General features: G+C 42.3%; 1 protein-coding gene across 1 annotated transcript in view; it reads left to right on the top strand.

The window, feature by feature from the left end:
• The window catches only part of LOC134570608 (cytochrome P450 27C1), a 36,070-nt gene extending 20,842 nt beyond the window's left edge, over positions 1-15,228 (top strand). Inside the window, exons 2-9 of the mRNA XM_063428537.1 lie at positions 4,823-5,013; positions 6,172-6,371; positions 6,470-6,679; positions 7,678-7,841; positions 13,006-13,172; positions 13,267-13,345; positions 14,215-14,418; positions 14,734-15,228. Coding sequence (XP_063284607.1) covers positions 4,823-5,013; positions 6,172-6,371; positions 6,470-6,679; positions 7,678-7,841; positions 13,006-13,172; positions 13,267-13,345; positions 14,215-14,418; positions 14,734-14,850 — 1,332 coding nt within the window. The 3' untranslated portion in view covers positions 14,851-15,228. The remainder of the gene's footprint in view (positions 1-4,822; positions 5,014-6,171; positions 6,372-6,469; positions 6,680-7,677; positions 7,842-13,005; positions 13,173-13,266; positions 13,346-14,214; positions 14,419-14,733) is intronic.
• Positions 15,229-15,506: the final 278 nt, after the last annotated feature.

Here is a 15,506-nt window from a genome sequence, read left to right as displayed (position 1 = left end):
GTAGTGAGGTTGCAGGGGCATGTTCTATACAACAAAACTGCTTAATTAAGCTAAAGTTGTTCAGGTGACTATAGTGTCCCTTTAACAATGTAATTGCCAAAGATGAGTATAGTTTGCTACTCTGTCCCCAGCTCTCTCGGTTTACCTCTTTCAAAGAGAATTGAAATTTACCGCGAGAACATGTACAGTCTGCATTAACACATTGTCTGAAGATGGGACCGGCCTTTGGGTGATGGAGAGAGCACTGGTTTTGTGAAACTGGTTTGACTAAAAAAAATAAAGGGGTCCCTGACCCCTTTAGTGCCATAAACTGGGTAGCTTAACCACTACCTCAAGCTTTAGTAGAATTGGGGGATTGTTCCAAATCCAGAACAATGGAGTTAGTGCCTGGTGAGATGCCTAGATTAGTGTCTAGGAGTAGTAGCAGCTGACGTTAAGATATTGAAAAGACTGTTAAATTTTGACGCTCACTAAAGACTGACAAATGGCTGCCACCTCCGTCATTGGGTGTGCTTTCACCAAAATGGCTGCCACCTCCGTCATTGGGTGTGATTTCACCAAAATGGCTGCCGCCTCCGTCATTGGGTGTGCTTTCACCAGAATGGCTGCCGCCTCCGTCATTGGGTGTGCTTTCACCAGAATGGCTGCCGCCTCCGTCATTGGGTGTGCTTTCACCAGAATGGCTGCCGCCTCCGTCATTGGGTGTGCTTTCACCAGAATGGCTGCCGCCTCCGTCATTGGGTGTGCTTTCACCAGAATGGCTGCCGCCTCCGTCATTGGGTGTGCTTTCACCAGAATGGCTGCCGCCTCCGTCATGGGGTGTGCTTTCACCAGAATGGCTGCCGCCTCCGTCATGGGGTGTGCTTTCACCAGAATGGCTGCCGCCTCCGTCATGGGGTGTGCTTTCACCAGAATGGCTGCCGCCTCCGTCATGGGGTGTGCTTTCACCAGAATGGCTGCCGCCTCCGTCATGGGGTGTGCTTTCACCAGAATGGCTGCCGCCTCCGTCATTGGGTGTGCTTTCACCAGAATGGCTGCCGCCTCCGTCATTGGGTGTGCTTTCACCAGAATGGCTGCCGCCTCCGTCATTGGGTGTGCTTTCACCAGAATGGCTGCCGCCTCCGTCATTGGGTGTGCTTTCACCAGAATGGCTGCCGCCTCCGTCATTGGGTGTGCTTTCACCAGAATGGCTGCCGCCTCCGTCATTGGGTGTGCTTTCACCAGAATGGCTGCCGCCTCCGTCATTGGGTGTGCTTTCACCAGAATGGCTGCCGCCTCCGTCATTGGGTGTGCTTTCACCAGAATGGCTGCCGCCTCCGTCATTGGGTGTGCTTTCACCAGAATGGCTGCCGCCTCCGTCATTGGGTGTGCTTTCACCAGAATGGCTGCCGCCTCAGTCATTGGGTGTGCTTTCACCAGAATGGCTGCTAAAGTGGAGCACCTGTAGGAATATCTCCGAGATTTAAGCTGAGCTATAATCAAGGTAATGGTTTGAGATGGTGATGAGCAAAACTGGTGTCTAGGGAAGGTGTTCTCAGCTTGCAGTTTTGTTGCCTCATCCCTAGGGTTCTCCAAGAACTGTAGAGGTTTTGAAATCCTCAGTTGGTTTAACCAGATATTTGTAAAAAAAAAAAAAAAAAACTCTTCCCATTTGGTAGGGAGGAATGGAGGGGAAGTTATCTTCACCTTATAGGCACTCTGGAAAAAGGACAAAGATTTTTATGTCTGTTGCCATCACGCTGTTCGCCCTCACCAAAGACGTAAAATGTGCACAGAAATAACATTTTGCGGCCCACAACAGTGTGTGCACCTAGCCCCCGGTACACAATAAAAAAAAAAATAAGTCCATGTGCTCCTACCACCAAGACCACATGAAATCACTGAGTAACCCTTTTAAATTAATTTGAAACTCACTTTAAATTACTCACGATTTTCAATTATTAATGAATAACCCTGTTATTATAAGATTTCTGATTAGTGTGATTATGTCTGAGATGTATGTATAAATATAAATTCCCTTTTTTTTTTTTTTTTTTTAAATTATTAAAAAAAAAAATTTTATTATTTCTTTTAAAGATTTGGTGCCCATTTATATTTGGCAGCCACTTTTTATTTTTCCGTTACACCCAGTTGTCTGGCTTGTTACAGGATAACAAGCGTCACGCTGAAAAAGGGGTATTTGCGATATGGGGCTCTTTATTTAACCCTTTTAAACTTCCAGCAGGGGTGTTAGCCAGAACTTGTACTAGTGGCAGCAGACTAGATCATACAGCAGGCATTCGAACAGTAACCCCAACCTGGTGGTTTTGTTTCTTAAGATATTTGTGTGACGCAGGGATGGGAAGAAAATTGGCGTTTTTACATGCTCAACATATTTTTCTCCACATTAGTTTTATTTCCATGAGCTCTGGGCAAAATCCACTGATCTCCATGCGTTTGCTGGGCTCTGTGCCAAGCAGCTGGTGGAGCGTAGTATGTGGTTTGGGGGTGTAACTAGAGAAGGCCTGTGTGACCAAGGGAATTTCAATTTGATAGAAAGCGAATTTCCGCCAGACGCATGTTCTCTAAACAAAGTGAAAGTCTTGTCGATCTGCATCGCGCTTCTGCCTCCTTCAAAATGCTGTGACTGATAACGTTTTACGAGGTGTAGCAAACGCTGTACTAAAAATGTAAAACTGAGCAGATGGCACATTTCGCACCTCCGACGCCTGGCCTGGCAAGGAATTCGCCATTGGCACCTGACAGAGCGTGGGATTAACCCCCTTCTGTCCGAAACTGGCCAATCTTTAAAGGGCAACAGACCCTTTCCAGGATTTTTAATATACTATTTTCTAATTCCCTTTTTAAAAAAAAAAAAAAAAAATATATATATTTGTGAGGCCTGAAAATTTTAAAATCGAAATGAAGAAATCCACATTGCTTTATTTACCCCATGCAGAAACTAGGTGCCTCCATCTTGGCTTCTAGAAGCTCCGCCCTCTGCAGCTGTCAGTCAGTATAGAAAAAAACCCAACAATGTTTCTCTTTATCCTGTTCTCAGCAGTACATGCCCTGGCTGTGCCAGGACTGCGCTGCACTGTGATTTTATACACATGGAGAAAAGGGTTAATACAAAGTAACCAGTAACTGAATTTCATACATTGTTTTTCATTATGCCTCCTTTACTACATAAAATTGGAAATGTACACTGCCTCCGGAAAGCAAAGGCAGGTTATTTCATGTAAATACAATTGCTTTACCCATGATCCTCTGGTTCACTAAAAGTAAGGGTGCAGTGTACGTTTGTGGCTAGATTTCTGCAATATTATATTACCCTTGGAATCTATTGATTTAAAGTTACAGTTTGCATTTGGTCAATTTACATAGAAAGTTGATAAACTGTCAAACTGTTCTGTTGGTATTTTGGTCTTAAACTTTAAATTTGCATTAAATTCTCAAATCCCGGCTTAGAAACCCTAGTTCCTGCTCATCGGTGAGGGATCCCAATTTTATGTATTTTTGGGATCCCTTATGTAATTTTATTATATCTTATAATCCCCCCCACCCCCCCTTATTATAAATCTATATTTCAGATCTTTAAATGCCGTCTCAGTGATAATTATGTATTTTCTGATAACCTGACACCAGGCAATTCTCCTATGTGCTATCTTAAAGACCGTAACCTGTTACCGAGAAAGTAATGTTGATGTTTCTGGCATGGCAGCGCCACTTGCTGGTAGAAATCATAATTTACCTTTCTTCTTAGAAGTATTCAGGCGCTCACTAAAGGGCACCCAGGCCACTTCTGCCCATTGGACTGGTCTGGGTGCCAACTCCCATCACCCTTAGCCCTGCAAGTGTAATTATTGCAGTTTTTATAATGTGCATTAGGTCTCCGGCGGGGGAGGAGCGCGGGCGAAGCCTGACCCCGCACTGAGGGATATCAACGCTGGATTAAGGTAAGTCACTAAAGGGGTTTTAACCCCTTCAGCAACATGGGAGGGAGGGGGTCGCAGCAGAATTCTGCAGTGCCAGGAAAACTGGTTTGTTTTCTTGGCACTGGAGAGTCCCTTTAACCCCTTAAGGACCAAACTTCTGGAATAAAAGGGAATCATGACATGTCACACATGCCATGTGTCCTTAAGTGGGGGTTATGGAATAAAGGCTCTATGGGGATTGCTAGGGGAGGAGGGTGTACAATTCTAAGATGATTTATGGATGGGGTGGAGGGTATTTTAGTACCAATGTTGGAATAGAAAATATTAAAATGGGGTGGGTGTTATGGATGTTTTAATTGTGGGACAGTTTGCATTGGTACCAATTCCAACTACATCCAGAAATCTGACTAAAAGTGAGAATTCAGGGTGCATTTGAAATTTAAGGCCAAATTAGCAGAGTTGGATAAATTCTCCATGTAAGCTATGCTTCAAGTTCTTTGGCCTAAAATTTTAAATTGACTTTGACTTCACACTTAATAATCCCGACTGTATTAATCACTTGTGAACGACCCAAAATGAGTGTCCGTTACCACGGTTAGATATGTAGTAAAGGACCTATGACCTCTTTGCGTAGTGTGTGATGTCACGTCGGCCTCTTTGCGTAGTGTGCGATGTCATGTCGGCCTCTTTGCGTAGTGTGTGATGTAATGTTAAAGTTAAACACTCTGCGCATAATTTTCCTTTTTTGCTGCAGAATATGGACATTTCATTGCTCTTCTGTTAATGTTATCCTGGATAGCGTCATTAGCTATTGTCCCAGGTAAAATTCTGTCTTTAAACCGAATAAAAAAAATAAAATAAAAAATTCTATTAACTTCAGATTTCATTTATTTATTTTCTTTCAGCAAAAGCATGTCTGTGAATATGGCCACATATTTAAGTCTCACTTTGGACCTCAGTTCGTGGTGTCCATCGCTGACCGAGACATGGTTGCCCAGATACTACGTGCAGAGAGAGAGGCTCCTCAGAGAGCCAACATGGAGTCGTGGGAAGAGTACAGAGACCTGAGGGGTAGATCTACTGGACTAATATCTGCGTGAGCATCCACTTCTAAATCTAATTTTAAAATATTTAATCTCCTTAACACATCAAACCCATGTATATGATGTCCTCCATAATGGTACCAGAATAAATATCTTTCTTCCTCAGTGCTCATAGCTTGTGGTTGCTCTCCATAGTTGACTAAACCAGAAGGAATGCACTCAAAAACTGTTTACTATAATAACCTGTTCTGATTGTTACTTGGTATTTAAAGGGACACTCCAGGCACCCAGACCACTTCTTCCCATTGGAGTGGTCTGGGTGCCAACTCCCACTACTCCTAACCCTGCAAGTGTAATTATTGCAGTTTTTATAAACTGCAATAATTACCTTGCAGGGTTAACTCCACCTCTAGTGGCTGTCTGCTAGACAGCCACTAGAGGTCACTTCCTGACTCCTAGCACAGATTATCTGTGCTAGAGCGTCGCTGGACGTCCTCACGCTGTGTGAGGACCTCCAGCGTCGCTCATTTCCTCATAGGAAAGCATTGAAAATCTTTTTCAATGCTTTCCTATGGGGAGACCTAATGCGCGGCATTGCCGCGCATTAGGTCTCCTCGGCCGGTGGGCGGGATCAGTCTCGCCCACTGGCCGACGGAGTCAGAAGGAGGAGCGGTGCGGAGGAGGAAGTAGCGATAAGGGACATTGTTGCTGCCTCAGGTAAGTGACTGAAGGGGTTTTCACCCCTTCAGCAACTGGGGATTGGGGGGTGGGAGGGACCTGCAGTGCCAGGAAAACAGATTGTTTTCCTTTAAGGATACACAGGGCTCGAGGTATCAGATTAAGCCCTCCGTGATTGTACACTCAATTCATAGTGCATCTTAAAATAATTTATAAGAAATAGTAGGATAACATTGGGACTTCACGCAGCCTCGCTTATCCTGCTCCCTTTGAAACGTTGTGTACAGTGAGTGACATTAAATTGGGAGATAGTATCTTCTATTTATAATATCCCTTTGGAGGGGAGTGGGGTATGATCGTGTGTGTTCGGGAATTGTGATCATCTGCCCTAACAAGCGACATCTGTTCATCATTGGTGTGAATTGCAAAGTTATATTTAAACCGCTGTGGACCTACAATTCCATATTTATCTTATTATGGTCACCCTTGTCTTTTGCTCATTAATAATATTGAAAACCTGTTCATCCATACAGGGAAGGGAAGAAATGGCTGTCTATGAGGAGTGTTTTACGGCAGAAAATTCTCAAGCCAAAAGATGTTGCGATATTCTCTGAAGGAATCAACGATGTGGTCACCGACCTCATGAAAAGGATTTACACCCTAAGATCCAAGGAACAAGATGGTGAAACAGTCACCAATGTCAACGACCTCTACTTTAAGTACTCAATGGAAGGTGAGTCAGAAAACTGAGGGTACCAGGCACATCCCTTTAGCAAACTCTTGCTTCATGGCTTTCAGTTTTTTAAAAATGTTCCCCTTCTATGCTTCCAGCTGTTGCTACCATCTTGTACGAGTGCCGTCTGGGCTGCCTTGATGATGACGTTCCGAAGCAGACTCTAGAATACATTGAAGCTTTGGAATTAATGTTCAGTATGTTTAAAACCACAATGTACGCCGGAGCCATCCCAAAATGGCTGAGACCCTTGATCCCAAAACCGTGGAGAGAGTTCTGTCGATCTTGGGACGGACTTTTCAAATTTAGTAAGGATTCAATTCTCTTAATAATCTGTCTGCAATAATGGTTGGCTAGTCTGGTTAGCCTCTTGTCTCTGAAAACCCCAAATATTTCGATTTGGGTTAAAATTATCATTATTATAGTGTAATGGTTGATGTAAATGAGATTGTTATAAAAAAAGTGGTTTAAGTTTGAGCAGAAATATGTCACATAAATGTAATTTTATCGGTTAATTGTGGTAGTCCCGAGAATTCTTGTAGTTTTAGATATACTCTAATTTAAAGCTAGTTTAGCAGCAGCTTCAAAAACCTAATATCCACACTCACCACCCCTCCCCCATATCCATTTTTTATTATTATATTTTCTGTGTCTGAGAAAGCTGCCATATAGTTCCTATCTCATCCCTTTCCTATGACCACAGTATGGAATCCATATCTGATCAAAAATTCACTGATAAAATGACAATTCAGCAGATAGAACATGTTCTTTGGTTTTAGAGATGGAGAACTTAACACCTCCCTCCCCTCTGATAGGGAGAAATCTGTGAGAAGATAAAATGGGAGTTTCCTGGTAGTATGGGTGGTGGCTACAAGGTTATGGGTGGAAGAGTCAACGTGACGGTAAATGAGTGAGACAGGGACTATGACTATACATTGAGGAGCAGGAAGGGCAAGCGGCAAATATGGAAGGGCAGGATGGGACCATTGCACACTAAATAGAAGGATATGGTGGAGGCTGAACTTAGGTGAGACAACTAGGGCCTATCGTGTATATTCACAAAAGTGAGAATTTAAATTGAAATAAACTTTAATTTCAAATTTAAAGTTAAAACCGACTAAATAGAAACCTTCTCCAAGCCAGCTACACTTTCAGTTCTGCTACTCTGGCTTAAATTCTCACTTCAGTGAAAAATACTGCAAGATGTGGGATGAGAAGACCATTCAGGGGACCCAGTGATGGACAAAGAGACGAGATACCAGAGAACGTGGAGAAGAGGTGACTTATTCAATATTTTTGTTTCTAGGCCAGATACATGTGGATCATCGACTAAAGGAAATTGAATCTTCCTTGAATTCGGGTGAAGACGTCCAGGGAGGTCTTCTAACATCTCTCTTGCTAAGTAAAGAGCTAACTATGGAGGAGATCTATGCCAACACGACAGAAATGCTCCTGGCTGGAGTGGACACGGTAATAAACACCTTCTTAAAATTTTGAGATTTTTAAAGGACTTTTATAGTCTGACATTTTTATGTTCTAAATGATTTAATGGAAACCGTAACCTTCTGAAATGTTTTAATATTTTTATACATATTCCCTCTATTTAAGAATTGTCTCTGTCCTTTGCACCTGGCCATACGTTTAGAGTAGGGGGTAGTCAAACTGGTTCCTAATACCCACTAGTGGGAGGTTTGGAATTTCAGGTGGGTAGTGGTGGGTTCTGCGGAAAATGCCCGGTGGGTCTCGATGGCTGTGTGCCAAGGCCGGCAGGGGAGATCCTTTTATCTCTCCTGCCAGCCCATGCAGAGCCAGCCTTGCTATAAGCCCGATCGGGCTGGTGATGAGATCAAAGATCTCCCTCATTGTCCCGCTGGCAGTTCCAGAAGGTCGCATTACCATGGAAACGCTCTGATACCATGTTCTACTCGCAGAACGACATTAGAGTAAGCCTGTAGCCAGAGGAGCTGCTGGCTAAAGTGAACATGTAACCACTGGACCACCAGGGCTTGCAGTTTTATGTCCCACCTCCCTGGTAAAAGGTAAGAAGAAGGGAGGGGGAGACAATGAGATTTTTACATCTCACCCACCTACACACAGCCTTGACCAAAGGCACATTTCATACATAAACCCCAACACAGCAAACCTCACACACACACACACACTGCACCCTTCACACACACATACAGAAAAAAAGTAGAATAGAATAAAGGAAAAAAAAAAAAAATGTATGGATCACAAAGCGGTTTTCCTGACACTATAGTACCCTGAGGGGTCCCCCTCCCGTGGCGCTGAAGGGGTTAAAGCTTACCTTATTCCAGCGCCGGGCTCCTGGTGACCTCTCCTCCCCGTCCGACGTCAGCGGAGCCAAATGCGCAAGTGCCGCGCGCATTCAAGCTGTCAATAGGAAAGCATTCTTCAATGCTTTCCTATGGACGCTCTGCGCGATGAAGGCATAATATGTAATCGCAAATGTAAACATAGCCGTTTCTCTGAAACTGCTATGTTTGCATCTGAAGAGTTAAAACCTGAGGGACCTAGCACCCAGATCACTTCATTGAGCTGAAGTGGTCTGGGTGACTATAGTGTCCCTTTTAATTTAAGTACAAATTTAAAAAAAAAAAAAAAAACCTTTCTAAAAAATTTTAATAAATGCTCTATAGCGTTATAAAAGTAGTTACGCGGTAAGGAAAGTTTACCATCAACAAAGATACAAAAGTAGGCGGTAAGTATCAAAAGGCTGACTACCCCTGGGTTAGAGAAAAGGAGAAATAAAACAATGTTGCTATTTCTCCTCATTTGCATGGTTTGCCTTAGCTGTGCCAGAATTGAACTGGATTAGGTTATCAGTTGCTAAATCGCTTTGTATCAGTTTTGAAAGAAAACTAAGCATCACATAAAGTTTAACACATTCTCTGTAATTTTTCATTGTTTAATTACGTGGCATAATTTCCAAGTGATTCCTTTTTAAGCTTCTATATTGCTATTGGTAGTGTAGTGTGTATTGTATTGCTATTGGTAGTGTGTATTGTATTGCTATTGGTAGTGTGTATTGTATTACTATTGGTAGTGTGTATTGTATTACTATTGGTAGTGTGTATTGTATTTCTATTGGTAGTGTGTATTGTATTTCTATTGGTAGTGTGTATTGTATTTCTATTGGTAGTGTGTATTGTATTGTACAGTGGGACCTCGGTTTACGAATTTAATGTGTTCTCTGGGACATTTTTTATTAAGAAAAATGTGTAAATCGAAACGCGGTGTCCCATAGGAATGCATTGAAAACCAATTAATCCGTTCTGGAGGTCAGGAAAAAGTAAAAAAAAAAAAGCTGGCATGGAAACCAACCCACAATGCAGAACGCACCGTAAAAGGCATGCAAACGACGAAGCTCAGCTCCCTACCTTTCCACAGCTTGAGAAATGCACCAAAAAGTCCCCAAACAACTGCAAAAAATGTCCAGAATGGCTCCAAAACTCGATGCAAAAGCCGCTCCAATACCTCCCCACTCGACGCCACGTGCTACCCACAGGCTCCAGCATGCAGGGGGCAGTGCTATAAACCTCCCAGGTGCAATGCATCCTGGGAAAACTTGCTTTGTATAGCGAAACACATTTGTAAACCGAGGCATTATTTTCAATGGATTTTCATTTGTAAATCGAAAATTATGTTAACCGAGGCGTTTGTAAACCGAGGTCCTACTGTATTACTATTGGTAGTGTGTATTGTATTGCTATTGGTGGTGTGTATTGTATTGCTATTGGTGGTGTGTATTGTATTGCTATTGGTGGTGTGTATTGTATTGCTATTGGTGGTGTGTATTGTATTGCTATTGGTGGTGTGTATTGTATTGCTATTGGTAGTGTGTATTGTATTGCTATTGGTAGTGTGTATTGTATTACTATTGGTAGTGTGTATTGTATTGCTATTGGTAGTGGGTATTGTATTGCTATTGGTAGTGTGTATTGTATTGCTATTGGTAGTGTGTATTGTATTACTATTGGTAGTGTGTATTGTATTGCTATTGGTAGTGTGTATTGTATTGCTATTGGTAGTGTGTATTGTATTGTATTACTATTGGTAGTGTGTATTGTATTACTATTGGTAGTGTGTATTGTATTTCTATTGGTAGTGTGTATTGTATTTCTATTGGTAGTGTGTATTGTATTTCTATTGGTAGTGTGTATTGTATTTCTATTGGTAGTGTGTATTGTATTTCTATTGGTAGTGTGTATTGTATTTCTATTGGTAGTGTGTATTGTATTGCTATTGGTAGTGTGTATTGTATTACTATTGGTAGTGTGTATTGTATTGCTATTGGTAGTGTGTATTGTATTGCTATTGGTGGTGTGTATTGTATTGCTATTGGTGGTGTGTATTGTATTGCTATTGGTAGTGGGTATTGTATTGCTATTGGTAGTGGGTATTGTATTGCTATTGGTAGTGGGTATTGTATTGCTTTGCTATTGGTAGTGGGTATTGTATTGCTATTGGTAGTGTGCATATTGTACATGTAGCTGCTGTAACATCACGTTATTACTGGCACGGTTTATATTTTATTATAATTGATATGTTGTGTGCGCCTGATGTTTTATAGAGACCAGCAGGACATTGTTGATCGCGGTTCCTCCATGATATGCTATATTTATGGGGTGATCGGCTTTGAGACAATGCATTGACCCGGCCTGTAGGCTGTGACCTTGGTCAATCGTTGCTCTTTTAATCGATGGGCCTTCAGGGGATACTCAAACTTGCACATGTCCTCCAGAATCGGCCATCTCTGTATGGGCTATGTATGACTGACTTACAGAGCAAATTCTATTTAATTATATTTTAATGTGCTTTTCTGTCTTCACTGAATTTAGCTCTTTTCAGTGGCGGCTGGTGAAGTTTTAATATTGTGTGGTGCTGTACTCCTCCCCCAGAATGTTTCTCCTCATTATACAATACAGAGAGCTGAGCGTAATACAGAGAAACTCCTACAATGCTGAGCGTAATATAGAGATACTCCTACCAGGGCCGTCTATAATATGATTAGGACCCTGGGCAATGCATTTTCTTGGGCCCCCTGGGCCCTGCCCTTCCAACTGCCTCTACCTGCAATCACACTGACAGACGTACTGGCACATACACACACACACACACACACACACACACACTAAAACATTCACAGATACATACACACACACAAAGACGTGTGTGTACACACACACATACTTACATACACACACAGACATACTCATGCGCGCACACACACACAGACATATATATATTATATACACACACACACCTACTGACATACACTTGGCCACCCTCCAGGTTCTTACCTTTTTCTGGAGGGTGGTTTCCCTGGTCCAGTGGCAGGCTGAGGCAGATGGGAGTTCTCCTCTGGAACTCCCCTCCTCCCGCGCGGCTATTTTCTCCGGTGGGAGGACGTCACTTCCTCCCAGCCGGCTGCAGAACAGGAAGGGGCCCGGTCGCGCTGTTTAAGCGCCACAGCGCCCGACCGGGCCCCTGCTGACACATGCTCCCCGGGTGGCCCTTAGTGCATGGGCCACCTGGGGAGCCTCCTCAGTGTGCGGGAGCCGCACCGCCCGGTCCATAGTGGCTGCGCAAATCGTGGGGCCCACGAAGCAGCTGCTCTGGGGCCCCCAGGAGCAACTGGGCCCGGGGCAGCTGCCCCGTTTGCCCCACGTTAAAGACTGCCCTTACTCCTACAATACAGAGAGCTGAGTATAGTACAGAGATACTCCTGCAATCCGGAGAGCATAATACAGAGATATTTCTACAATGTTTGATATAAGCACATGTCTCTGTATACTGCCCCAGCTTGCCCTCTCTTAGCTCTCCCTCACGTGATCTCCTCTCCAGTAGTGCTGCTTCCTATTAAATATTGCTGCTGTTATAAAACATATCGGGTACTCTATTAGCTCTCAGTGTACACAGGTTTAAAGCAGCAATGATGGCCAATAGCATGCCTCCACTTATGGGCCGCTGGCTCTGCTGTCCGAATGGCAAGTCAAAGTTAATTACTTCTTAAAGGACACTAGGCATGTACAAAGCCTACTGAAACAGGGCAGATTTCAAACCCACCCCATTTTTGTGACCTGTCCAAATGCTCACAAGAAAACTTTGCAGAACGGAAACCATTACAGAGCAAGTACACTAAATTCCCCCCCCACCACCCCGATATTTTTTTTTTTTTTTTTTTTTTTTTATATAAATACTATCCCCCCCTCCAGAAAAATAAGTGTTTCTAAAGTACTGCAAATATTCCCCCCCCCCTCCCCCTCCGCTTAAAAACTAGTGGGGTGCTGCCTCAAGTGCCTCTATGGATGAGCCTCCACTGACTCCTTTATAACCAGCTTTAACGGTCGCACCCTCATTCCCATTACCTTAAAACTCTCTGTGCAGAACTATTGACTGGTAAAATATTTAAATGTCCTTTCATTTATTGTCACTTTATTTCTAAAAGCTAATCATTTGACACAAGTAAAGCAATAACGGGGTGCATAAATGTATTACATAGTACAAAAAAAATAAATGAACCACCAACTTCATGTATGTAAACTGTAGTTTTTTCTTTTCCCCTCACCCTTAATAAAATGCACCCCAAATTGGTGCTTGTTTTATACAGACATCCTTCACGCTATCCTGGGCAACCTACCTTCTAGCTCGGAATCCAGAGATCCAACAGGCTGTGTACGCGGAGATCGCCCAGAACCTTGGGAAAGACGTGACTCCTGTAGCAGAAGATGTTCCAAAGATGCCGCTGGTTAGGGCTGTCCTGAAGGAGACATTAAGGTGAGACTAGACGTTGGTTGACGTGTCATGAACAATCACAGTTCCTGCATTTATTTACATGTGTTCTCTTTTTTGTATTTCTTTTTACCGGCAGGTTATTTCCCGTATTGCCAGGAAATGGAAGAGTCACCCAAGATGACTTGGTTGTAGGTGGATATTTTATACCCAAAGGGGTGAGTAACGTGTTCTTAGTGGATTATTTTGAAAAGGTTACACAACAAAGATCGGGTGTATTTTTCTACTCTGAACCTCCAGATGCACATGTTTACAAATCTAGCCAGAGGTTTCATTTAAATTTCAGTTTAGCTAGCTCAGTGGTTAGTGCTCCAGCCACTGTATCTCCTACAGACTTGAGTCAGGAGGGGTCAACTTAACTTTAATCCTTCCCCTGTCCATAAAATGCATCTCAATAAGTGAATGAACAAAAACCATTCAACCCCAGTGATGAAAATATCAAAATCAGCTGATTTTTTTTTTATTTTTTTATTTATTTTTTAGTTTAAATTTAAGGGAGAGTAGAGGCACTCAGACCATTTCATCTCATTGAAGTGGACTGGGTGCAGTGTCCCTGACCCCCCTAATCCTGCAATACAAAACATTGCAGTTTCCCTGCTCTATACATTGCAGGGTTAAGTGGCTGTCTCCCAAACAGCCACTAGAGGCGCTTGCTGCATATTTGGTTCCACCATTGGCATGACGTTGATGGAGAAGGACACTGATCCAGTGCCGAGGGACCCTGGTGGTGGGAGGAAGGGTTTTTAACACCAAGGGGGGGGCGTGGAGACAGAGGTACAGTTTTGGATTCCTAACGCTATACTGTTCCTTTAATTGACTAAATGTGGACATCTCACTTCCTCATCTTTCCAACAACCTTGATGCGACAATCAAATATCATCTTTTTTTTTTCTAAGCCCAAACTCTTTGGATTAACTATAGAGCAGTATTTGGTCTGTCTTAATACATATGTTTAATAATTCGGATCTGAAAATGCTTCTCTCTTTGCCCAATTCTATAGTTTGTAATATATTGTCTTGTCTCCCAGACCCAGCTGGCTCTCTGTCATTACTCCACATCATACGAGGAAGATTATTTTTCTGCCGCTGAGGAGTTCCGGCCAGAGCGCTGGATACGTCAGGGGAAGTTGGATCGAGTAGATAACTTTGGCTCGATTCCATTTGGATACGGCATTCGCAGTTGCATTGGAAGGAGGGTTGCGGAGTTAGAGATTCACCTTGCGTTAATTCAGGTAATACGAATTTCTAGATCCGAGCTAGGAAACCAGTTATTGTGTTTGAATCTTCACAATAATTTGTTGGCTGCCAAGCCTTTTAGTGTAGAGTGTTACATGCAAATAGATTTGTTACTTTTAGTCCAGTTAAAACTAGTCACATCTGTTCATTAGTGCTGCACTCTATAAGCTGTTTGTATCTGTTCCCTTTAAACGCTAAAAGTAATAATTCCAATTTACACACATTTCCTTTGATTACTGACTTTAAAATGTAAAAAGTCAAATCATTTTAAAATTCTTAACTTAATCACATGCCATTTTCTGGTTTAACAGTTGCTTCAAAAATTTGAGTTGAAGGTTTCACCCAAAATACAAGCAGTTTCCCCAAAAACCCACGGTTTGCTGTGCCCAGCTGGAAAGATCAACGTACGCTTCGTGGACCGGGAGTGAGGTCATACTTTGACTTAACAAGCCGCGCATTACAGCACTCCCAGTGGACCCAAAAGTCAGCTGAAGATTTTTCGACAATGTGTCATTCTGAGACTTTTAGAAATCTCTGAACTGTTGAGATGATGATCATTAACTACTTGTAGACTTTTAAATTTGCAACAGCCTACCTTGCACTATTACTTTTCTGATGACGGCAGAATGTCTGATTTACTTACAGAGAGGGATCTCTTCCTGAACTTGTCAAGTTTTGTTGTAGCAGACAATGGCAGAATGTAGATGAAGACACCGTGAAGTTAGGACAATGTAGGAATCAACTTATTACACTTTTTTTAGTTTTTATAAAATGTATATTTCTAAAATAAAGCCTGCCCATAACCACCCAGTTTATATTACAGAACTTAGCGCGCCCTCTGGAATTCAATTTTGGACAGACCCAGAACATCATCTCTTATTTATTTTTATTTTTTTTCTTCTTTATATATTTTTACAATTTTTAGACTTGGATTGTAAATTGTCCTTTCATGCAGTTATTGGAAGATTTTATTCACAAAAAAATATTTTTAAATAGAACCTTTTATATACCTGTTTTGTTTTCAATTCAGTGGTTATTCAGTAAACTATCATAACCAGTTCTATAAAGACCATGATTTTTATTA

This window comes from Pelobates fuscus, chromosome 8 (genome assembly GCF_036172605.1).
Source record: "Pelobates fuscus isolate aPelFus1 chromosome 8, aPelFus1.pri, whole genome shotgun sequence".
In the NCBI taxonomy this organism is placed as follows: domain Eukaryota; kingdom Metazoa; phylum Chordata; class Amphibia; order Anura; family Pelobatidae; genus Pelobates; species Pelobates fuscus.
Note: the sequence above shows the minus strand (reverse complement) of the source record. Positions and strands in the feature narration are given on the sequence as shown.